The sequence below is a fragment of the Vespa crabro genome, chromosome 10 (assembly GCF_910589235.1).
Source record: "Vespa crabro chromosome 10, iyVesCrab1.2, whole genome shotgun sequence".
Classification (NCBI taxonomy): Eukaryota; Metazoa; Arthropoda; class Insecta; order Hymenoptera; family Vespidae; genus Vespa; species Vespa crabro.
The window spans coordinates 3,339,842-3,365,749 of record NC_060964.1 but is presented as its reverse complement, the minus strand read 5'-3'; the positions used below and the strand labels follow the sequence as shown (position 1 = coordinate 3,365,749).

General features: G+C 35.7%; 1 protein-coding gene across 16 annotated transcripts in view; it reads left to right on the top strand.

Moving 5' to 3' along the window:
• LOC124427732 (protein groucho-like) overlaps positions 1-25,908 on the top strand; it is an 80,852-nt gene that overhangs the window by 16,545 nt on the left and 38,399 nt on the right. For 14 of the 16 annotated variants that reach the window (XM_046971013.1, XM_046971011.1, XM_046971010.1 and 11 more), the window contains exons 3-5: positions 3,016-3,122; positions 4,619-4,694; positions 15,370-15,414. In XM_046971013.1, coding sequence (XP_046826969.1) covers positions 3,016-3,122; positions 4,619-4,694; positions 15,370-15,414 — 228 coding nt within the window. The remainder of the gene's footprint in view (positions 1-3,015; positions 3,123-4,618; positions 4,695-15,369; positions 15,415-25,908) is intronic. The other 2 variants (XM_046971015.1, XM_046971017.1) reach the window with 1 other exon arrangement.

The following is a 25,908-nucleotide window of genomic DNA, read 5'->3' as shown; positions in this document are numbered from 1 at the left end:
TGTACATATAAGTGTGGATATATATTAATTATAACATATTTATATATTTTTTTTTATTTTTTTTCTTTTTTTTTTTTTTTTTTTTTTTTTTATAATATTATTTCATATATGAAATCTATAATCAAATTTTTTTTCTATACATGGTGTCTTTACTATCTTTTTTGTTTTTTTTTTTGTTTTTTCTTTTTTTTTTTGTTTATTTTTTAGTAAAACGATAACAGCTAGCAATCATATTTTATGAATAAGAAAAGAAAATGTCGTACAAACATAGGCTCAATAGTATGTACATAGGTATTTTTATCGTAAGCGATAATAAAAGGCCACAAATTATAAAAGAACTACGAAGTAATACAATGGATTGATTTTCGTTCGATAAAATATGAGAAGAAATTAACAAGGCTTATTTAATTTGTTTACACAAACTGTGTGTTTACTAATTGAGGTCGTCATGGATAGATAATGTGATGTGATTCGTAATGTGATTCGTAACATCAATAATGATTAGTAAATTATAAGGATTTGTAAGTAGTCACATACGTTTTACAAATATAAAATTGTATTGAAATATTTGATAGATGTTAGTACTGTGTTTATAAGAACGTACGACATTTTTAAATGAAATTAACGTAAGTAATTATAATTTTTTAATGAAACATTTTTTTACTTTTTTTTTCGAGCCGTATGTTTACTGTAGAATATTTCTCTTATTTTTTTAATTGTAGAATATACCGACAACATTATGCTGAAAAAAGTAAGGATACCTCTCTCTCTCTCTTTCTCTCTCTCTCTCTCTTTGTGTATGTATATTTATATATAGACACAATTATTAAGATACACATCATTCGTTCATTTGCCGTCGAGCTTGTCGGACGTACTTGGCTAATGTTTTGTTTGTTTTGGTTAAACTAATGTCCGTGGTGAACGTTACTTCAAGTTTGAAATTCTAATTGTTCAATGTTATTGATTTGTGAAGAAAAGGAAGAAAAAAGAAGAAAATAAAAATAAGAACAAGAGAAAAAGACAGAATACGTTAGTGTAATCTGCAAATAGAATAATCTGCAAAAAATCAATAGCAAGTGTTAAGGCCATATAAGTCGAGCGTATCTATGAATTTAAGTGACAAGGTATATGTATGAGGTGAATTTTCGGTTGTTCCGAAAAATTAATTAATTTCTTTTTTTTCTGTTTTTCTTTTTTTCTTTTTTCTTTCTTTTTTAATCAATCTGTCGTGCCATTTATTAATACATATCATAATATCAGAACTAAATCAATTAACGAAATACTTAAAACAAATCTGTGCGAGTTACAACAAATGTTCGCGAGATTAGTTCAAGAAATATTTCGACATATTGATATTGTCTAAGATAAAATAATGAATGTTCTTGTGAAGATTAATGACACTTATAAGTTCATGATTATTCAAATCGGCTATATTATTTTCTTATTAAAGATAGGGAGAGAGGGAGATAGGGAGAGAGGGAGAGAGGGAGAGAGAGAGAGAGAGAGGGAGAAAGAGAGAGAGAGAGAGAGAGAGGGAGAGAGACCGAAATCATTAATATAAAAGATAGAATAAATAATAAATAGCGATTTCGAATAATTAAAATTAAATGATAGATATTATCATGGGTAATTGTGAAGAAAAAATTTAAAAAAAAAAAAAAAAAAAGAAAAAAAAATTAATCCGAGTGAATTAAATAATACCTTATTGAGTTTTATACTCATTTGTGATAGTGAGATGTACTTATCTAATAGATCGATCTAACGTCGTTAATATTATATAAATTAGATCGTATGTCAAACGATTATTAGAGAATTATCCTTAAAAGGATTACGAATAAGAGCAGATCTATCGAGAATGGCATATCATTGATCGAGTTGACTGTTCCTTTTATTTTTTTTATTTTTTTTATTTTTTTTTTTTTTTTTTTTTTTTTTTTTTTTTTTTTTACTTATTCTTTGATTCTGCCGTCAATAAGTGTAATGAGTAATCAGTACTGAAAGTAATTAATCCTTATCGAAGTTATCGTATTATAATTTTTTTGCTTTCTTTTTTCTAAACGTTACCGACAACTTGTTTCTCTCTCTCTCTCTCTCTCTCTCTCTTTTCTTTTTTTCTTCTTTTTTATTCTTATCTGATAACATTAGTTCTTTTTTCTTTTTTCTTTTTGTACTTTGTAACATTGAGCTAGTGTCGATTTATTAAAAAAAAAAAAAAATGTACGTACACAATGTATGAATAAAAAAAAAATATATATATATATATATATATATATTTATTTCTTCTGATGAACTAAATATACGTATATACATAATATAAGCTTTAGAAAAATATACATAAATACATATGCAGATATAAATAACGCGTAATCGAAATGAAACGAAACAAAATGAAACTTTTTATCAAACACATTGATCATTTAAGATCTCGATTCTCCCTTAATGAGACTTAAGCCAACAATTAATCGATTCTCTTTCCACGATGAGTCTTCGATTTAGTCTCGAACGCGATAAGGAACGAGACCGCGGGATGAGCGCGATAAAAAGCTATTGTCGTTTGACGCTACACCAATTTGTGTTTTTTTTTCTTTTTTTTTTTTTATATCGGGAGTGATAGGACTCAAGGGATATCTCGAGTATCTCGCGAGAAGCACGAAGTGAAGGAGGAGGAGAAGAAGGTGGTGATGGTTGGTGGCGGGTGGGTGGGTGGGAGGAGGAGGAGGAGGAGGGATTGGAAGAGATGAAGAGATGAAGAGAAGTTATATATCTGTTGGTGTCGTAAACGAAAAGCTTTATTTTCGTTGTTCCTCGGTATATAACTTTTACCGTATCTTTTTTATCTGTTCTCTTCGATCTCTCTCTCTCTCTCTCTCTCTCTCTCTCTCTCTCTCTCTCTCTCTCTCTCTCTCCCTTTATGTCTATCTATCTATTTCGCTCGCTCTTCAACGTAATCGTATTGTCTTGTATGATAATCGAATTCTCACCTTTCAATTTTCTTCTTCTTTTTTTTTGTTCCAGGGCGGCGGAGGAAGCGGCGGGGCTGCGGGAGGGCTGAAATTCACGGTGGCCGACACTTGTGAAAGGATCAAAGAGGAATTCAATTTCATCCAGCAACAGTACCATTCGTGAGTGTTCTCTCTCTCTCTCTCTCTCTCTCTCTCTCTCTCTATCTATCTATCTTTCTCTTTATTCTCCCTTTTCTTTCTTCCACCATTTTCCTGGTTCTTTCGTTGTCGGACGATTCTCGCCCTTCCCCTCCATCCCTTTTCTACCATCCTCCCTTCCACCATTTTCTATCCATACCCAACTCGATGTTTCTCGAAGTTTCTACGTTTATCGACGTCCAATGTTTCTTTTTCTCTCTTACGCTTTTCTACCTTTTTTCCCTTTTCCTCTTTATCTTCCTTCTATTTCTCCTCCTCCTCCTCCTCTTCTTCCATCTTTTCTTCCTCCTACCAGTCCTTTTTCCTTCTCCTTCGAGAATCGAATTTTACGAGCGTTAGATACTATCGGTGGCACGCATTCGATCTCGTATCTCTCTTTTCCCTTTTTATACTACTCCTACCTTCGATCGCCGATTGTCCAACCCTTTTTAACGAATCTCTCTCTCTCTTATTGTCAGAGGCGTACTATATATTATCTCGAGTTAACCATATTTTTCGTGGTAACGGGATAAAAATAAGAATCGTATTCTATATTTTGAAATATTATGTTTATACATATTTTTTATATGTTTAATTATTAGATATTATGCAATATTAAAATTAAATATTATGAAATATATATATATATTATTTTTATATGTTAATATAATTTTTTTTTTTTTTTTTTTTTTTTTTTTTTTTTTTTTCATGAAAGACCTCTCGTTATCATAATTATTATTATTATTACGATTCTATGCAAATGTCGAGTATCATTTAGAACGAAATTATTGTTTTATCTGTTGATTTCGTATTTTTTTTCGTGCAAGACGATATCAGTTATCGTCACTTTGTGTTCGCGAAAAATTTAATATTAATAAAGTAATAGTTACGTCTTACTTATCAACGAATGATGTAGGAGTTTTTTCGTTTAGGAAAAAGTAAAGTAGAATTAAAAAAAAAAAAAAAAAAAAAAAAAGAAGAAAAAAGAAAAGGAAAATTTTAAGCATCGATTTTTTCTTTCAACGAAGGTACCAGAGAAAGAAAAAAAATGAGAGAGAGGGAGAGAGAGAGAAAGGAAGAAATAGTCGACCACCAACGTGGTATGGCCAGCGTAATCTCATTTTCCCACCATCCTTTCTTCCCCTCTTTCCTCCTTTATCTCTACCTCCCACCCCCCATCGTTCCCCATTCGAGATCTTTACTCCTCCTTCGAGAAACTCGATCTCGTAGTTTAGAAGATACGTGAGTCGCGATCTGTCTCGCGATTCTCGAAAGAGGAGGATCGGGTGGGGTGGGGGGTATACTGTTGTGGGCTGAGGTTTGGATTGGGATTTGAAATTGACGATAGGTAGATTGGAGTGTGGAAGGAGGGTTTCTACTATTTTTTCCCCTTCTTTTTTTTCAATTTTATCTGATATAAATCTTTATCATTAGCGGCTCGCCTTTTGATCCTGGATCGTTTTGTTTTCAATTTTCAGGTTAAAACTCGAATGCGAAAAGCTGGCCAGCGAAAAGACCGAAATGCAGAGGCATTATGTCATGGTAAGACACTTTGTAAGTTTCTTTCAAATAATTTTTTTTTTCCTCCCTCATACTTTCGTGCTTTTTCTATATCATTGTTAGTATTATTATTATTATTATTATTATTTTTATTATTATTATTATTATTATTATTATTATTATTATTATTATTATTATTATTATTGTTCTTGTTGTTGTTATCTTCTTTTCTTTAATTTCTATGAAAGAAAAACTTTCACTTGAAAGAAAAAGACGAAATCGGGTCACGAATTTCACTTCTTCTTTTTTTGTTTGTTTTCTATTCTTTTCTTTTCTTTTTTTTCTTTTTTTCATTGATATACGAGACAGTAACATGTGAATGAGATTAATTTTCAATATATCATCGCATTGATATAAAAATTTTGTAAATCCGTATGTGTTAGTAATACTTGCGTATCTAACGCTATATATCATATCTAATACTTTGCACCATTCAACAGTTCGCCCTATGAATTCGTTTGCGAAGATATCGCGTTAGAAAAAAGTTAATGGAACAAAAGAGGAACAAGATATCATCGTATTTAACGATAGATAGATAGATAGATAGATAGATAGATAGATAGATAGATAGATAGATGGATAGATGGCTAGATAGATAGCCTCGTATTCCTCAGAAATCCCGTGGCACTATCTCTCCCTGTCTCCCCTACCCCTTCCACCCTCTTCCCTTCGTCCTCTTACCCATCCCGATTTCATCCCCCGTCAACGGCGAAGGCAATTAACTCGGCGAACCGTACTAATCGTATCGTCATCGGTAAGAAGCTTAACTCGAGCTTACTTATATTAAAGTGCGGCATTAAGGTGGACCAAAGTATTTATACGTAGCGAGACCCCAACCTCGAGTACCTACTTCTTATCGTTCTTCGAATTTCAAAGAAGAAAGAAAGAGAGAAAGAAAAAAAAGGAGAGAGAGAAAGAGAGAGAAGGCAAAAAGAAATTCACGTACTCGTTTGAAAATCATTTATTATCGATTCCTGAATTCGTATCTTTATTCGATTGAAGGACTATCTCCTTTACGTTTATCGTTCTGCTTTAATCGACTTCTGATAATTACGAAGCAGAGTACAGAGAGAAAGAGAGAAAGGGTGAAAGGGTGAAGGGGGTGAGGAAGAAGAGAATAGTGTGGGGGTGAGGTAGGGGACGGTTGACTTTCCGTGGTGGAATTTTGGTTTAAGGCTTGTTCTCACAGTGGCGACGGGTACAAGTGTCAGGGAACCGCTCCGGAAATTGAATGCTTCGAATGAAATATCGTCTCCCTATCGATTCTCTCTCTCTCTCTCTCTCTCTCTCTCTCTCTCTTTCTATCATTTTCCGAATGGAACGATTCGCACGTACAAAAAGTCACGCGTTGCGATCGAGAGAACCGATCTCTGGTGTGTCTCCTTCTTGAAATTCACAGCATATGTTAAATAGATAGGTCATGGTTAGGATATATACGGTTGGAAAATATTCGGGCATACAAAATCGATTGATTCTCGATCTATCGTTAGAAAAATATTTCTTTGTATATGTATATTTTATACAGTACATACATACATATATACATACGTGTACATATATATATATATATATATATATATATATACTCGAATAGAGTAATATAGTTGATATTAAAAAATACGGTCTATCGGCGGAACCCTTTATATAACACGTTTCAATAAAAACCTGCGTGTGGATTGGCGATAAACACGGGGGGTCTTAAAATTCACGTGGCCGTAAACGAATATTTGTTTCTCGATGCGTATAAAAAAAATTTAAGCCCGTTTCGCCAAAAAAGAAAAAAGAAAAAGAAAAAAGAAGAAAATAAAGGAAGAACGAAATAAAAATATTAAAAAAGGAAGAAGAAAAAAAAGTAGAGAAAAAAATGGGAGAACAGCGGAGAAAGATTGAAAATATTTTTAATTTACCTTTTCTTCTTTTTCTTTTTCTTTTTCTTTTTTCATCTTATTCTTCTTCTTCTTTTTTTTTTTCTATTTTTTGTTGTTGCAAAGAGCACTAAAGACGAGAAAGAAAAACGCTCACTGAATCGCGAGTTTTCACGCGATAGCTTTTAAAGCGTCTGCGCGAAGTGTAGTAAAAAAAAGAAGAAAAAAAAAAAAGAAAAAAAAAAGAAGTAAAAATTCGGTTGGAACGCTTTGTTCACGTATAAACTCAGTGCTATTCGAGAGGTCTCTCTCTCTCTCTCTCTCTTTTTCTTTTTCTCTTTTTCTTTCTCCTCTCTCTCTCTCTCTCTCTCTCTTTCTCTTTGTCTTCTCTCTCTCTCTCTCTTTTATAGTAATGTCGCGCGATATACGTTCTCGCGAAGCATAGAAAGGTAGAGATAAGAAGAGCGAGAGGTATATATGTATGAGTTGGAAGGTCAACGGCACGGTGACAATCGCACCGAGGATAAAAAATTTTCTAAACGAAATTAAACGAATGCTTTGGATTTTAATCTAGAAATTCATTTTCTCCGGTAAATCCTTCATTAAAAATCCTTTGAATTATTATTATTATTATCATCATCATCATCATTATTATTATTATTATTATTATTATTATTATTATTATCATCGTTGTTATTATTATTATCATAATCATTATAATGATTATACTGTTTTATTCCTGACTAATTTTCGATTTGATATTTTTCTATTTTTCATATAAATACAAGCATATACCATTTATAAAAGCGAATTTTTCAAATAAAACTATTTCCTATTAATTACATTCGTTAATAAACTATAAACGTGAGAAAAATATCACGTCGGGATGATGAGAAAGAAAATTTCTTAGGATCCCGTATCGTGAATAGTATTTTTATTTGTGATAATAACGAACAAATAAATGAAAACGGAACGAAAGAAAATAGAAATAAGAGAAATTAGTTTTGTTTTAGGGAAAGCTAGTGGCAAAGGTACTCTACGGTCAATCTCGCGTCAACGTATAGAGATATCTCTATATATTGTATCCTTTGATGTAACACACGTGATAGCGCTTGCACGTTGAATAGAAAGATCTTAGAGCGATAGTCGAGTACGTTTGATCGTAATTGTCGCGAACTATAGCGTCCCTGGAAAATGTTAGACCGATGTGACACCGTGCGAGCGAGCAAACAGCAAGCTGGGCCGAATGGATAGAAATAGAGAGATCGTGCTCGCGCGCGCGAGAGAGAGAGAAGAGGTTGAGGGGTGTTCCAGAGGGAGCAATGCTTGTAGGTAACAGAGGGGTTGATGGGGTTGGGAGCTGAGCCGGTAATCGATATCTCCAAAGTAAACGAAGAGAGAGATAGCAAACGCTCAGAGAAACAGTAGAAGAGAAAGAGAAAGAGAGAGAGAGAGAGAGAGAGAGAGAGAGAGAGAGAGAGAGAGAGAGAGAGAGAGAGAGAGAGAGAGAGGGTGAAATGAGAAGAGAGACGGAATGGACTAGGGATTGTAAAGGACGAGGGAGGAACGAGGAGAATTAGAGAGAGAGAGAGAGAGAGAGAGAGAGAGAGAGAGAGAGAGAGAGAGAGAGAGAAATTGATGTCGAGGGTTTGTCAACCACACTGGCAAGTATTACATATACGTATGTTTTACCTTAAACTAGTATTAGTGCAAAATACGCGTGTATATGCGTCTGCACGTATTATATAATATATATATATATATATATATATATACACCGTTAAATATATGTATATGTATATCGTATATAAAGATATATACGCGTTCACCTCGAGAATGTGCGTTTGATATTCTAATTCCGTCCTCGTGTATCCCGGCTGTCGCCCTTTTTCTCTCTCTCTCTCTCTCTTTTTCTCTTTCTCTCTTTCTCACTCTCTTTCCCTGTTTACCCTCGACGATTTTCATTAGGGTAACGCGCCACGTAAATCCGCTAGCGCGTCGGTCTCTCTTACCTTTTTCCTTTTCTATTTCACCCTTTTCATTTACTTTTCCCTACAAAATCATCGACTCGTTCCCTCCGTCTTCTTACCTCAATTCTCTCTCTCTCTCTCTCTCTCTCTCTCTCTCTCTCTCTATCTCTCTCTATCTCTCTCTATCTCTATTTCTATCTCTATCACTATCTTTTCCTCTCCCTTAAGAGACTTCTTCCATTCTTTTTTTTTCTCTTATTTCTTTTTTCTTCCTTTTTTTTTTTTTTTTTTTTTTTTTTTTTTTTTTATTTTCAACTACTCGGAGATCTTGGAAGCGATCCTCTTAAGGAAATTCAAAGGCATGAATATATATTGACACGGAAATTATCTTTAGTCCAGTCGTCGTCGTCGTCCTCCCTCAAGTTTGAAAACATTTCGCGCTCGGTTTAAACACGGTACAAGCGATCGAAACCCGTCGAGAAGGTTCAATTTCACGTATAGACCGTAGAACGAGAAGACGTACCTACTACCTATGTGTATTGTAGTTAGGTTAACCCCTTTTTTCTCTCTTCTTCTTCTTCTTCTTCTTCTTTTTCTGTTTGTTTTGTTTTTTTTTTGTTTTATCTTTCTTTCCTTTTTTACAGGCGAGAACGGAAATCACAATTTTTTCAATTTTTTTTTTTTTTTTTTTCACGACGCATAAACGATCCACCATACATAGGTCTTTGCTACGTTCGTTCGTTCGTTTGTCCGTTCATTCGTTCGTTCGTTCGTTCGTTCGTTCGTTCGTTCGTTCGTTCGTTCGTTCGTTCGTTCGTTCGTTCGTTCGTTCGTTCGTTCGTTCGTTCGTTCGTTCGTTCGTTCGTTCGTTCGTTCGTTCGTTCGTTCGTTCGTTTTTCGAAATGGACCATGATCATCGGAGGAACGATTTTTTATTACCAAGTGTTGCCACCCTCAAATTGATTCTCGGCCTATGTACATACTTCTCTAGTCGAACACGACTCGATCAAATCGAAGCGAACACATTTTTTATCTCGACCCTGTGCCGTCGGAAATGAATAAAAACAAGAGAGACAAAAACAGATAGAGAGAGAGAGAGAGAGAGAGAGAGAGAGAGAGAGAGAGAGAGAGAGAAGGGGGGGTTGGATGGGGGTTTAGGAGAGAGGGAAGTGGAAACAGACAAAAGTCAACGAGTTCTCCGAATGTTTGGAAATTAATTTGCCGACGGTACGTGGCGCGAGATGAAACTTTGTAAATGGACAATAAAAAGAAAAAAAAAAAGAAAAAAAAATAAAAGAGAAAAGGAAAAAAGGATAGAAAGAAAGGAAAGAAAATAAAATAAAAAAGAAAATAAAAAACAAAAAAAAAACAAAAAAAAAAAGAGAAAGAAAGATGTCAAAGAATATTCGTAATTAAAACAACGAACGATTTTGATGATGAAGTTCAATTAATGAAAATTCTACGACCGATATTGAACGTCGATATTAAAATTTTGTAAGTTTCATTTAACATTCGTAAATCACGAAATGATCATCGTTTTCTCTCTCTCTCTCTTTCTCTTTCTCTTTCTCTTACATCCAACAAAAGTTAAAGTCATTCGCCAACGTTTTTCCCATCTCCCTCCTCTCCCCCATAAACATCGAATAATTCTCTAACGCTCCTCCAATATACCTCCAGGTATCCAAAGTTTTCCTTAAGACTACTATACCTGTCCTTTTCTTTCTTCCATAATACTCTCTTTGGCATTCCTTTGTCTCGCGGTTTATCGCCTCCGGGACATTCTGAAATACGAGCTATTACAGAATGAATTTCTTCTTCCAACGTTATCCTTACGTGTCACCCTTGCTCGCCCACCCACCCCCTTCCTTTCCCTTCCCCTTCCGTTCCTTATCCCCCGTCCTCACTTTCAAGAACACCTACTTCAGCTATTTCACTTTGTCCTTCATCTTATTCTTTTGACAACGTATAAATATTTTCGACGAGATAGAAAAATGTATTTTGATTTTACTTTTTTCTTTTTTTTTTTTTTTTTTTTCCTTTTTCCTTTTTCCTACTGCGACTTATTATTATAATAATTATTATTTAATTAGAGATAAATGTGTCGCAGAAAATTTGATTGAATTTCGTGATAAGAAACGTTTGGAGATACGAAAAGAAATGTAATATGCTGTGGGTGGTGGTGGATAGGTGAGGGGAAGTGGGTAAGGAAAGAGTTAAGGGGTTAGGGAAGATTGAAGAGGGCAAACGAAAAATCCATCAGTTATGTGAAAAGAAAAAAATGAAAGGAGCGAGTCGATGGTGAGGAAGTTGGGGAAGGGCTGGTATAGGTGTAGACCGACGGGGGGAAACGAAAAGAGAATGAAAAAAGAGAGTTAGCTCGATCGCCATATCAAAGGGTCTCGTTCCTAAAAGATCCATATCGAATAACTGGAGGGGTTGGGGTGGGGGGTGAAATTATCGATACAATCCCCCATTATTGGGTTTCGAGCCACGTGAAAATAGAAAAGGAAAGGTTGAGGTAAAGATGAGATCGATACGATCTCTTTTTAATTTTTCTTTTTTTCTTTTCTCTTTTCTCTTTTTTCCCTTTTTTCTCTCCCCTTTTCACTTCTCTTCTTTTTCTTCCTTCCCTTTTTTTTCCCCCTGTTTTCTTTCCTTTTTTTCCCTTTTCTTTCCTTTTTCTTTTTTTTTTATTCTCTCCCTCTTCTTTCCCTCTGTCATCCTTTTTGTCCCTTTTTGTCCCTTTTCCTTCGGCTCTCTCTCTCTCTCTTTCTCTCTCTTTTTCTCTTTCTCTCTTTCTCTCTCTCTTACCGTCCGATAATCGACTTCTTCGGGTCTGACTTTTTTCCACGTGGCCTTTCGAACTTTCAGAGAAATCGATATGCGCTTCGCCATGCGGAATAAGACGTGGTATCGTCAAATCGTATCGATTATTCGTTGACGTCGTATTATTATTTCACGTCGAAAGAAGAACGAGAGAAACATATATGTATATATGTATGTATATATGTATGTATATATTTATATATATTAGTGCTATAACATTTAAAAGGGAATAAAAAATACTTTTCGTATATTCGAAGCAATAAAATTAAATTAATTACCTATATCTATTTAGTTATGGGTAATTAATTTAATTTATGATGGTGTCACGCGAAAATAAAACTCGTGAAATATTAAGTGTAGATACAGTGATAAGAAGTACGGGGGAGGATAAACAAAAAAGATCGACAAGAAAATTATTTGGGGAAAGAGCAGAGAGAGAGAGAGAGAGAGAGAGAGAGAAGTGACGAGAAGAAAATAAAGCTGCTGGGAACGGAAGGACGATCATAGTGGAAACGGGACACGAGAAAATATAAAAGTTTATCTTTCGTCGAATCGCGCAATAGGTTCGCGCCTAGTCAATTCTAACAACAGGAAGAGAGATAGATAGATAGATAGAGAGAGGGAGAGGGAGAGAGAGAGCGAGAGAAATGAGGGGTAGGAAGAGAGTGAGAAAGAGAGTGAGAGAGAGAGAGTATCGAATGGCTCGACGTCGAGCGCTTCCTGATAGCTCTCAAACTAATTAGCTTCGAACTAACGACGGACGTGCGTTTTATCAACCGACTGAAGTACGAGTTCGCTCTCACATGGAAGAGGAAATTATTATCAAGGCATTGGATTTGTCGAGGAAGATTATCGCTGGTAGATAGCTCGATACTCGAGAGAAAGAGAAAGAGAGAGGGAGAGAGAGAGAGAGAGAGAGGGAGAGAGAGAGAGAGAGAAGAGGGAGGGACACGTTTACAGGAAAATGTTGCGCTCGTGTATGTACAGAAGCTACTCATACTCACTCGTCGTAGCCGTCGTTGCCGTCGTCGTCGGCGAAGACGACGTTACCAATCCTCCTCCCCCTTTCTCTCTTCCTCCCTTCTTCCCTCACCCCACTTCTGAATCCCTCTCACAAGCCATTTCTTTCTTCCCATCGTGGTGCTTATCGACTGCATTATTAAGCTGGTATATTTCCGTAGCCGATGCTATCGATCTCTCTCTCTCTTTCTCTCTCTTTCTCTCTCTCTCTCTCTCTCTCTCTCTCTCTCTATCTATCTATCTATCTATCTATCTATCTATCTATCTGGTAAATGTCGACCCGTGTAAGTACATACATACATACGTACATACATACATACATACATACATACATACATACATACATACATACATACATACATATATATGTACATACATATGCTTTCGTAGAGTAACGTAGGTATACATACATATGCCTTCTCTCAGGCTCGCCAGAAGCAGGCAGGCACAGGCAACCAACCACCAACCCCCTGAAGCCATTCGTCCTGGAACAAGCGCGGTTAAAGGCGGACACGCGGTGTGCTAAGTGACAGCCACTAACCGATTTACGATCGTGCTCGCGCGCACTTACGTATATGTGTATATATATATATATATATATATATATATATATATATATATATATATATATATATACACATATATTCGATGGTTCGTTCCCCGTTTCATCTAGTCTTTCGGGGAACGACGAACCAGGAGAATGGGCAGCGGTCGAACGGGGCTGAACTAAAGGGGCCGGGGGGAGGGGGGAAAGTTCGATCGAAGTTCTCGATGCTCTCGAACGAGATACTACTTCACGAGATTCGCGAGATATTTCTTGTTCTTTTTCTTGTTTATTAATACAAAACACGCGCGCGCGCGCACGCACACACAAACATACATGCATACACATATATGTCGTCGAAATATCATCAGTACATGTAGCTAATTAAATTTCTTTTCTTTTCTTTCTTTCTTTCTTCTTCATTTTTTTTTCCTTTTTTCTCTTTTATTCTCTTTCTTTTTATCATTTTTTTTTCTTTTTTTCTTTTTTCTTCTTCTCTTAGAGATATAAGAAGATTTGTGATTAGAAAAGTTTTTCTTTTTATCTTTCTTTCTTTCTTTCTTTTTTTTTTTTTTCCTTTTTTTTGCATCCAATAATTAAGGAAAAATGAGATAGTCGTATAAAAAAGAAACAACAGAAATATATTATAGGATTGAATTATTTATTAAGTTACTGTTTGGATCTTAAAGTTACTTTAAACAAGCCAATGTTTTTTTTTATTTTCGTCTCGTGTATCGTATCACGAGATAGCGAACGTAGAGAAAGGGGTGGAATGTAGGGGATGGAAATAGGTGCTTGGTAAATGATACTTTCGCGTGGATCGTCGCATTCAAGATCCGTCTTATTACCCTGGCAACTAACTCGAATCGTATCGTGATAAAATTGTTTAAGTGAGTTTCTTTTCTTTTTGTTTTTTATATATTTATTTTGCCCTTCTTTTTTCTTTTCTCTTCTCTCTCTTTTTTCTTTTTTCTTTTTTCTTTTTCATATGGAGAGTGAGAAGAAAATTCTCACGTCCGACAAGCATCGGATTACGTTTTAAACGTAACGATAAAATTTTTCGTGAATTAAACAAATTTTTGCGCTGTAGAATTTAACGCGCGATAAAAGAAGGGATTATTTATACAGGCCGATCCAAAAGTTACTATTCTCATTTTTAAAAATTGAATTACTCCTTTATGCAACATTTTTTAGGCTACGTTCTTTTCTTTTCTTTTTTTTTTTTTTGTCTTTTTCTCTTTTTTTTCTAAGATCGCAAAATTACAATCGAGCCTTACGAATAATTGAAAGAACGAAAAATTAAATATCTTTCTCTCGAGAAAGAGTAATCAATTTTTAAAATGATCTAAGGACTTTTTGCCGATATTGTATTGGTTTTATTTTCGATAAATTTAATCGTTGATTAAACTCATGCATTTATTATCATTTTTAATATTAATATTATTATAACAATAATCATGCTTTTAGTAATAATCTTTTATTTTTATTATTATTATTATTATTATTATTATTATTATTATACTATCAAATAGTAATCTTAAGAGTTAATTTTAGTTTTGTTTTGTTACATCGCTTTCTCATTGCGATAAATATTTCTTGAAAAGAAAATAAAAGGATATGTGCACATACACACACATACACACACATACACAAACACATACATAAACACATAAAAAACATGGATATTTCTATCAGCGAATCGAAGAAAAGTAAATTAATCTGTCGATTATATTTCTATAGGGCAAAGATGAGATTTTAAACGGAAAGAGAAATGCCTGACGCGTTTTCCGAGTAAAGTATCTTCGAGGAGGTTAAGCTCGATTGATCTTGGCACCGACTAAAACATAACAGGAATCTTTCATTTCGTGTCAAAAGAAAAAAAGAAACGATAGAGAATATTGGTTCGATTGATCTATCTCAATTGGGTGGGTATGATAATAGATCGTCCCAATGATCCTTTTTCATCTTATTCCGATGTTGCTCGATACATAGAGATAATAATAATAATAATAATAATAATAATTATAATAATAATAATAATAATAATAATAATAATAATAATAAGGATAAAATGAAAATAAAATAAAATGAAAATAAAAAGGATGAAAATGCGGAAGAGATATTCTATTTAAATTCTCTCGGTGTTACGATAATGATCGAATTTTCTCTTCGTTTATCTTCAGATATTACGGAACGTAATTCTAAAGATGGCGTACAAAATGGAACGTCGTTTTTCGCTTGACGCCGATAAATGTCTCTCGTCTCGAAAAAAAAAAAAAAAAATTAAAAAGAAAGAAAAAAAGAAGAAAAAGGAAAGAAAGAAAAAAGGAAAGGAAAAAAGAAAAGTGAAAATAGAAAAAGAAAAGAGAACGAAATTTCGAAAGAATTAGACGGATCCGATTATTGATATTATTTACTCTTAAACTTTGATCCTTCTGTTTCAGTACTACGAGATGTCGTATGGCCTCAACGTGGAGATGCATAAACAGGTGAGATTTAATTAATAATTATAATAATTATAATAATAATGATAAATAATATATAGATATATAAATTTCTTCTTGTAACATTTTAGTTAATTTTGATAAGGCATAACGAAAAGGAAGACTTTTGATAATTAAGATCTCAACGAGACGATACGCTCGTTTTCTTGAAAGAAGATCGAGAAACCGATTGCTTTGAATTGAAAGGGAAAAAGAGATGAAAGACAGAGAGAAAGAGAAAGAGAAAGAGAGAGAGAGAGAGAGAAAGGTGAAGGGACGTTTAAGCTTGGGAAATCGTGTAATTTCGGCTAATTAAGGGAAACAGCGAGCGATCACCCTTCTGTCAGCAATTTTCTTAAAAGCGAGTTAGTCGTCGCCCTCGTTCAAACACGCTAGACACTTGCCTGCTTACTGCCACTAGCCAATAGCGCCTAGCCGAAACTCCAAACAATTTCCCCTTCATCCCTCATCCCTTATCCCTCATACCCCTTGTCGCGCAGCCTCGTGCGGGACGAGCTGATATTCATTAGCATTAGCGGCCGATCATTTCTCACCCTTGTACCCGTAGGGCGAGGGATTCTAATGGGGTGCAAGCCCAACGTGAATCGAGTATTGGTTGTTAGACTCGGGAAATAGAGAAGGGGAAAACGGAGAAAGAAGGGAAGGAAAATAAGTACTTCTCGTGCAATGGGACACTACTTGCTTGAATCGTCAGGAAATTGCGTCCATTCGCCGATACGCTGCCCCTACCTAAATCCCATTCCACTTCAACTTATACCACCCACTACTTTATACCCTGCGGCGAAATATACTTACAATTAGGCTCTTCGAAGATTCATTCGACCGTGTTATTTTAAATCGATGCCATCCCACTTCGCGAATCGTTCGTTATTTGGAAGGGGGGAAAAAGAGGAAGAAGAAGGAAAAGAAAAAGAAAATATAAATACAACCGGAAAGAGTACTCTCATCGTGCCGTCATCGAAAGAGAGAAAGAGAGAGAGGGGGGAGGGAGAGAGAGAGAGAGAGAGAAAGAGAAATTTTTTAATCCTCGTTAATAAAAATTTCATCTCGAAAGAGATATTTCAAAAAAAGTAAGTTTCCAGTATACTACTTTTCTACATAAATATATATATATATATATATATATATATATATATATATATACACGTATAATAAATAGATATAAAAAGAATTTTTACCGTCGGATTATATATCCACTTAGATAAAATCGAATAACATTTTCCTATTTTTTTTTATCATAATCGGCAAGTAATTAATAAATTTTTATGTTTATATATATATATATATGAACAACAAAAAGAAGAAATGAAAAAGGAAAAGAAAGAGAACGTTCGGGAATGTTCAGAAAGGGAGAAAACTACTTGACAGAAATTGTCGCAGTTTTAACTGTTAATTGATGAATAGAGTTGTTATAAAAGTAAGAAGTTGAGGAAAAAAAAGTGAGGAAAAGGGTCGAGAAAGAAGGGTAGTTAAGATAGGAAATGAATCCCCGAGGAGGGTACAAAAGTCCGATACAGCGACAAATTGTGAACGAATCTAATGTAACGCGTTATTATACATTTCTATTTCTTTTTAATATCTCTCTCTCTCTCTCTCTCTCATTCTTTCTCTCTCTACCTATCTATCTATCTATCCCATTTTTTTTCGTGAATCCCAACTGACGTTAATTGGAAGAAAAATGAAAAGTTATTGGTTATTCGCGACTCCCTAATTAACCGTAATAATATCGCCCCTCCTCCTACTCCTACTCCTCCCCTCCTCTCCTCCTCTCATCCCTCGAACACGCTCGCGGACAATTTGCAATTTACATCTCTCCGAAGGATTAATCTGTTTTATTTGCAACGTTTGAACCGAGCGCCGGCACGATCGGCGAGAACGAAGAACGATAAATTATCTCCTTTACCAACCAACCAACCAACCAGCCAACCAACCAACCAACCAACCAACCAACCAACCAACTCACCCTCTCTTCTCTTCGTCCTTTTCCCCACTTTCTCTCTTTCTCTCTTTCTACCACTACTACCACCACCACCATCACCACCAGCGTTGCCACCACCGCTACCGCCGCCTCCACCTCTTTCATCCTCATCCTCTTCTTTCTCCTCCTCCTTCTCCACCTCCTCCTACTCCTACTCCTATTCCTCCACCTCTTACTCCTCTTTCTCTTTTACCTCCTCTTCCTCCACCATTCTTCCCGTCTACCATGAGCCTCACGATAAAAGACGAGCCACGGTGTGTACCGGAAATAATCTATAATATCGTGTACTCGCGTCTTTCCTACCACCCCCAACGAATTTACGTAGCTCGTGCATCGATCATCCGAGTAACGATCCTTTCTCTCTCTCTCTCTCTCTCTCTCTCTCTCTCTCTCTCTCTCTCTCTTTTCTTTTTTTATTTCTTTCCCTCCCTCCCTCTCTCTCTCTTTCTCTTTTTCTTTCTGTCGCTCTCTCTTCTCCTTTTTTCTTTAAAATCATTTATCACGTATCATTTATCATTTATCACGACGGCGCGGCCTCCTGGCGTTAACGGTAGTCCATCGCTTCCTATTTCATTCCTCTGTCTTTCGCTGGTCTCTAGAGAAAACACGAGAGAAAAGAAGAGATATCTGTGTGTGTGTGTGTGTGTGTGTGTGTATGCGCGCTATATGTGCGCGTGTGTATGCTTGTGAAAGACAAACGAACAAACAGACAGAGAGATAGAGAAAGAAGGTGGGGCGGGGGAGGGCAGAGGGCGTGAGGGTGAGGTATAGAGAAGGAAAAAAAAGACGAAGAAGATGAAGAAGGAGAAAGAAAGAAAAAGAGAGAAAAAAAATAAATCATCACCCCACTACTTGTCCCTCTGACACTTAGCCGGCTTTCGAGCCGTGGTTCTTCTTCGGTTCTCGCTTCTTTTCAATTGGAACCCCTCTTTCCCCGTTCATCCTTTTCTCTTCTCCCTTCTCTCTTCTAACCGAATGAAAACAATCTTCCCCTACGAGGTTAGAGCCCTATATCCCTCTTTAGTCTCCCGCTTTTACCCTTTTTAGTTACCACCGTCGATGATCGCTTCTCTCTCTCTCTCTCTCTCTCTCTTCCTTTCTCTCTCCCTCCTGTGTTCTTCTATTACAATATTTTTTTTCCCTTCCACCCCTCCCCACTCTCTTTATCTCTTTCTCTCAAATGAAAATCCTTAGTCGTTGACTCTTTCTCTTTACCCGCAGCTAGCAGCTAGCAGCTAGCAGCCAACATTTGCTTCTCACTCTACTTTCAACCCCCAAACACGAACGTACACCACCGCTTATACTAGTTCGAGCTAACTCGAATTCGTCGGCGACGATGTCCTAGTTTGGATTACGATCTCTCTCTCTCTCTCTCTCTCAAACATACACATACACATACATACATATACACGTTCGTTCTCTTTAAACACTCATAGCTCTTGCGGTCACGGATCTTGAAAGTCGTGAAAGAGAGGAAGATCAAAAAACGGAGAGAGACTGAGAGAGATGGGGGGGGAGATGAAGGGTGGGGGTAAGCGAGTAAGGGGATGGTTGTGTGAAAGAGAGAGGGAGAGGTTGAGAGAGAAAGAGGGTGAGATCGATCATTGATGTCGGTCTTGCGGTGATACCGATGGCGGTGGCTCTGAAATGATACGATCTTATTTCTTAGTTAAGAATATCTCGATGTTGTATTGCAACATTAACGAACAATAAATTTATTTTTCCAAAACACATTTTTATACTTTTTAAACAAAATGTCATATCGTAAATGAAGATATTATTTATATGTAGAACGTGTATATATATATATATATATATATATATATATATATATATAAAATAAAAGAATATTTACGATGACATATTAATGTATTAATTTGTTCATCTAAAACTAATTTATTACGGAACTTTTTTATTCAATATATGATCGATAAATATAATTTCTTAACTTTTAAAAGATTATCTTGTCGCGTTTCAAGAAAATCATTATCACTAGACACTTTTAATGTTTATATAGATGAAATATTTTAGTATTTATTTATTCGCTTTTTTTTTTTTTTTTTTTTTTTTTTTTTTTTTTTTTTTTTTTTTTTTTCTTTAGGAATCAATAAGAATGAGAGAAATTAAAAAGTAGAAGTTATTATTATCATTGTTATTAATATTATTATTGTTTAATACCTATTGTGTAAATGAAATAAAAAAAGAAAAAATAATGGAAGTTCATATTGACAATGATTAGCAAATAACATTGCGACGATTAGGACAAATAAATTCAGTTTACATTGACGCAATTCACTTATATTAATTTCATTATTTCGGAGTTAAATTTAATCAGCAAAGATTTAAAGCCCGCTAAAGTCAAATCGTTCAACAACAATACTTAGTAATAATATATATATCTCACTTATTTGCATCGTTCTCTCTCTCTCTCTCTCTCTCTCTCTCTCTCTCTCTCTCTTTATCTCCTTCTCTCTCCTTCTTGTTCCAATTTTATTTCTATAAACTATTAATCCTTTTGGATCTGCGCGCTTATGAAATAATGTGTTTTCCGTGAACGGAACGCTTAAGATGGAAGATACATGTATCTCCCTATCTCTACGTAAATATTTCGATGGCCGCATATATACGTTCTTCGTATCCGACGGGCTTTTATTTTTTAAGACCATACGGATAACTATATAAGCATTGGAAACGAAAATAAATTAGATAAAAGAAACAAAAAAAAAAAAAAGAAGTTAAATATTTTCGTTCGCCCGTAAACATAAAATAAATATATCTTTCTATTTTTCGTTTTTGTTCTCAACAAATTGTTACTATTGTATTTTCTCGACCATCGAACAATCTTTTATTCATTTTTATTAAACAAAAGAGAAAATAACAGTTAACCGATTTCGTAAATATGTTTTCACGAACGAGTCACGAACGTGCATCCGTGAAATTCTTTCTTTCGAGAGAATATAATTCGTCGATGTGAGCGACGGTGCCTGACGTGGGGCAATTTGAAACGCTATCAGAGATAAAAGCGCGACTTTTTACGGAGAAAATCGAGAAAGAAAAACGAGTGCGCATGGTGGGAGGATATGGGGGTGAGATACAGAGATAGAGAGAGAGAGAGAGAGAGAGAGAGAGAGAGAGAGAGAGAGAGACAGACAGACAGACAGACAGACAGAGAGAGAGAGAAAAAGAGAGAGAGATAGAAAGTGAACGGAGATAGGTAGTAGTGAGTCTCAACGATTAATCCGTTGGATAATTCTACTAATTCCTCATATTTCTATATGTTGGCGAATCATTAATTAACGATTAATGAGATGAAGTTGGAACGATTGAAATTACAACGTGATGGTCGGCTAATATAAATAACAAAGTAGAGAAGTCAATGAGATAAAACGGAACTGTTTCAATAATCGCTCTTTAATTTCATTTGATCTCTCTTTCTCTCTCTCTCTCTCTCTCTCTATATATATATATATATATATATATATATATATATATATCATTTTGAAGAAAAAAAAAAAAAATTGAAACAATGCGACCTACGTTAATTTTGATATTTCTTTTTTCTATTTTATTTTTCATTTCTATTAATTTTTTTTTTTCCAAATGATACCTATAGATAACGTTGAACGTTGTTCATTTCGTTTTAGTTTTCATATACAAAAAAAAAAAAAAAAAAAAAAAAGAGAAAACAATAGAAAAAAAAGCAGTTAGTCCGAAAGCAGAGAAAATCAAAGATGTCCTGCCTGTGTCGAAATTATCCCTGGTGTAGCGTTAAGCTTTCTACTCGGAATTCGCTACTAATTGCTTGAACGCTTTCGTTAATCATCGCACGTACGCGCCTCTCGGAAGCGGCGCGTGGTATTCAACCACGATTTCCATAGGAAATAAGATATTTTTGTTTGGTTGGGCAAAGTTATATATAAAAAAAAAAAAAAAAAAAAAAAAGAAAAAAAAAGAAAGAAAGAGAGAGAGAGAGGGAGAGAGAAAGAGAGAAACGAAAGAGAAATAAAAAGAGTAACAGAAAAAGAGAAAGAGAAAAAAGAGAATAAGAGAGATAGGGAGAAAGGGAGAAAGAGAAATAATGGAAATAAGAGAGAAAGAGAAATAAAGAGAATAAAGGAAAAAAGAGTGATAGGGGAAAGAGTGAGTGAGCGAAGAGAAGATGGAGAAGGGGGAAAGAAGAAAGAAGATAGATATACGATGTCTGAGGGATTGACGATAGTAAATGCGACCTCCATGAACGTTTAAAAGAAAAATAGAAAAGGTAGTTTAGAAAAGGATGATCGGTAAGAGCGCGCGTTGATGGTGAAGCTAAGGGAACGGAGTGGGGTGGTTAGTACCGCCGGAGGGGAATTAGTTAAAAAACACATCGAGGAAGAGGAATATATGCGGATGAGTGAGAAAGAAAGGGTGGAAGAGAGAGAGAGAGAGAGAGAGAGAGAGAGAATTTTCATGTTGCAAGATAGCTCGCAGCGTAGCTACGAGTCAATGATAAGCGTTATCACTTAATTGAAAGTCCTCTTCGCCCTCGAAAAGAGTCAATTTGGGGATTAATGCACCTGGGTATCTTTGTACTTCGCGAATTCGTCATTTATCGCAATAAAATTTCTTTTTTTTAATCGAACCTATTAAAGTCACTCATAAATAAAAAGAGGAAAAAGAAATAGAATGATAGACGTACAAATAAAGATAGAGATAGAGAAAGGTACACTCTCTTTCTCCTCCCCCTCCCCTCTCTCTCTTTCTTTCTCTATTTGTCTCTGTCTTTGTCTCTGTCTTTGCCTCTGTCTCTGTCTATCTATCTCTCGTTCGTTTGTGCTTCTATGTAATCAAGAAAATCTAATCTATCCTCGCTGTCTGTTTGGCGAGAGGTGTCAAGTAACGATTCTCTTTTCGAGAGAAAAGAGAAGAACGTTTTCCGAAGTTTGTCGTCGTCGTCGTCGTTGTCGTCGTCGTCGTCGTCGTCGTCGATTCTTCCGTCTACATTTTTAAACGTCACCCTCGACTACTTCGTCAAATTTATTTATTCAATGAAGAATAATTCCCGATTGTCGTGTGAAACTTTTTTTTTCCTCCGTTTTTTAAACAGAAAAAAAAAAATATATATATATATATATACAACGTTCGGAAATGTAAATGTAAATGTAGAAAAATCGTTTTAATCGTTGAAACTTTTTTTTCTCCCGTTAATCCCCTAGAAAATTAGCTGCATTTTTGCATCCTCGTTTCGTTTTATTTATTTTCGTTTTTTTCTCTCTCTCTCTCTCTCTCTCTCTCTCTCTTCCTCTCTTTTTCTCTTTTTCTCTTTTTCTCTTTTTTCCTTTTTTTTTGGTTTGTTTCTCTTTTTTTTTCTTTTTCTTTTTGTTTGGTTTTTCTCCATCTCTCCGTCTTTCCCACCTCCCCATCTCCATTTTTTCTTCTTCTTTTATCCTCTACGGACTTGCAGTTTATTTCACCTAGGAATATTCAATCTCCCTCTCTCTCATTCTCTCTTTCTCTCTCTCTCTCTCTCTCTCTCTCTCTCTCTCTCTTTCTATCAACTCTTTTGCATGGACTATTATTATCAAATCCGGAGAGCGCTCGCTCATTATACAAAGTAGCTGCTAGAAAATCAACGGGCGTTAGAGCGAACAAGCTCCAGTACGAATTATTCTCTTTCAAAATATCTACAACATAAAACGGCTTTTGTTATTTCGAAAGGCAGGAAGAGATTTGAAAATGTTTTCAAGAACGCCTTGCGTGTTTCTCGTCGTTTGTATGCGGTTACCTCGTGTTTTCTCGAAATCGATCTCCATACGATTCCCATACCCCGTCTACACCACGTTTTCCTATCCCCCAACTACCCCTCCCCCTCCTAAATCCCCATCCCTCCCTTTTCCGTTTCCTCCTTTTCCTCCACTCGAGCGAGAGTCATGTATGCCGCGAGATATTTTCTTCGATAGAAATCCTACGTGCGAAATGGTCTTGCGAATCGAAGAGTATGTGTAATAGTAGGTATAGAAAGTGCATAACATCGATTCGCCATCGTCCACGATATTTCAAGAAATTCGAAACTATCATTTCTTTCATATATATATACACATATATATATATATATATATATATATATATATATATATATTTCAAATATTCACGTACGAGATTGTAAACTTTTATGGAAAGATAGGGAGTTAATTAAATAAAAAAAGAAAAAAGAAAAAGAGAATAAAAAGATAATTAAATATATATATATATATATATCCAACGTAATGAAGATAACACGCAAGGAATATGGAATATTTTCCCTTGATATTTCTTGGACGGTTTACTTTTTGTCTAAATTTCATTGCTCTCATTTCTATAAACGAATTCGCATTTCGCACTTAGCCACGTTAAATTAGACAAATTTTCTGTCATTGTCGGTCATTACTTATTTATCTATCTCTATCCTATCCAATTTTGTCATCTTTTTTTTTTCTTTCTTTACTTCTTCTTCTTTTACATTTTTAAAAATCTCTTACGGTAAAAAGCGTTGATTTAATTATAAAGAAAAAGAAAAAAAAAACGTCAATGCCGACAACGAAATATAAGTGGAATTAATTTGATTTACTTATATTATACATTTGTCGTAATGAACATTTTGGGTTAAATTCTCATTTGGAAACAAACGATACAATATTATCCGAAGGGAAAAAGAAAGAAAAGCAAACAAATTACAATATAAATCATGCATCGTCTCCCTTTCTCCCCCTCCTCCTCCCCCCTTCTCTCTTTTCTCTTCTCGCCCAACTTTATTACGTGAAAGTATCCGACAAACAGACACATCAATGTCTTCGTTCATTTAAGTATAGAAAGGCAAAGCCGAATAACTTATGCAATATCATAGTAATTACTCGAATACCTTCGAATAGCTTAGCTTCTGTGAAACTATCAAATATGTACAGGATTAGTTCCTTTGAAGAAACTCGTGAAAATCGTCCGCGTTTCAGTTAAAGTAATAGCCAAGGGAAAACGCTAAAACCGAACATATAATCTCGCTCGATTCATTTCGCGTTGATATATTTCCGTCATAAACATTTATATTTATATGCAATTATAGAAGGAGATTGAGATGAATCCAAAAGAAAAGATAGAAATAGAGAGAGAGAGAGAGAGAGAGCTCTGATTCTAAAAATGATTTGATCATCGAAAAAAGAAGATATTGACGATCATCTTACGCCAATAAGAAAGATGAAAGTTCAAGCTCGTTTATATTTCGTTCTTTTCATTTCTTCTTCTTCTTCTTCTTCTTCTTTTTCTTCTTTTTTTGTCTTTTTTTTTTTGAATGGGTCGATCTTCTTTTCTGCTCTTTTTTTTTTTCCTTTTTTTTTTTTTTTTTTTTTTTTTTAAGGGAAAGAAAAACAAATAAAAAGAAATCGTCGAACGATGGTAGGGTTCCCCGTCGATGGCGAACGCTTCCCTGGTAGCGGGTGGGCGACTAGCGTTTCCCCATCGCGGCTATACTCGACGTCCGATAAAAAATGTGCAGGTTGACCAATTGCACATAACTCAAGCTGCCTTTCCAGTTTCTCACGGACATATACGGACGCACACACGTGCGTATATCCATCCATCCACCCCTACCTCTCTTTCTCTCTTTCTTTCTCTCTCTGCCTTCGCTCTTTCGTTCACACTTTCTCCCTCTCTCTCTCTCTCTCTCTCTCTCTCTCTCTCTCTCCCTCTCTCTCTCTTTCTCTTTCTCTCGATATATATATTTCTCTCTCTCTTTCTCTCTAGTACCAAACGAATCTACGCTCGAGGTCGCTCGCACGGACGAATCCGAGCCGCGTCCACACGTACGAAAGACGCAGACGCGGTCGCGTATATTCGAGTTCTTTTATTTGGCCCTGCAGGGGTAGGTAGGTAGGTAGGTAGGTAGGGTAGGCAGAGAGAGAGATAGAGATAGAGAGAGAAAGAGAAAAAGAGAGAGAGAGAGAGAGAGTCGAGTCGGCTGGGTGGCGAGGGTGTATGCGCTGGGCTGGGGGCGATGACATCGATTTTTTACCCGTTGCTAATCTCAATGTTACCTGCACCTCCTCCTATATTCCTCCTCCGCCTGCAATTCGGCCATCTCTCCCGTCCAACCCCTCAAACCATCCCCCTCTCCCCACTCTCTCTCTCTTTCTCTCTCTCTCTCTCTCTCTCTCTGTATTTCTCTCTTTTTCTCTTTCTCTCTCTATATATATATATCTCTCTCTCTCTCTCTGTATCTCTCTACTCTTCCAACCGACCCCGGTGGACCATCCGTTCTGCGGGAAAACGTGCATGTGCATCGGGCACATTCGAGAAGGAATAACCATTTTTTCGTACTGGACAACACTTGTGCCGTTGGCTTGTCGCATGAATTTCCTCTTCATCCCTCTTTCCTCGCCACCTCATCCCCAATCCAACCCAGTCTCACCCCCACCTCACCATTTTCCTCTATCCATCTATCCATCTCTCTTTCTCTCTCTCTCTCTCTCTCTCTCTCTCTCTCTCTCTCTCTC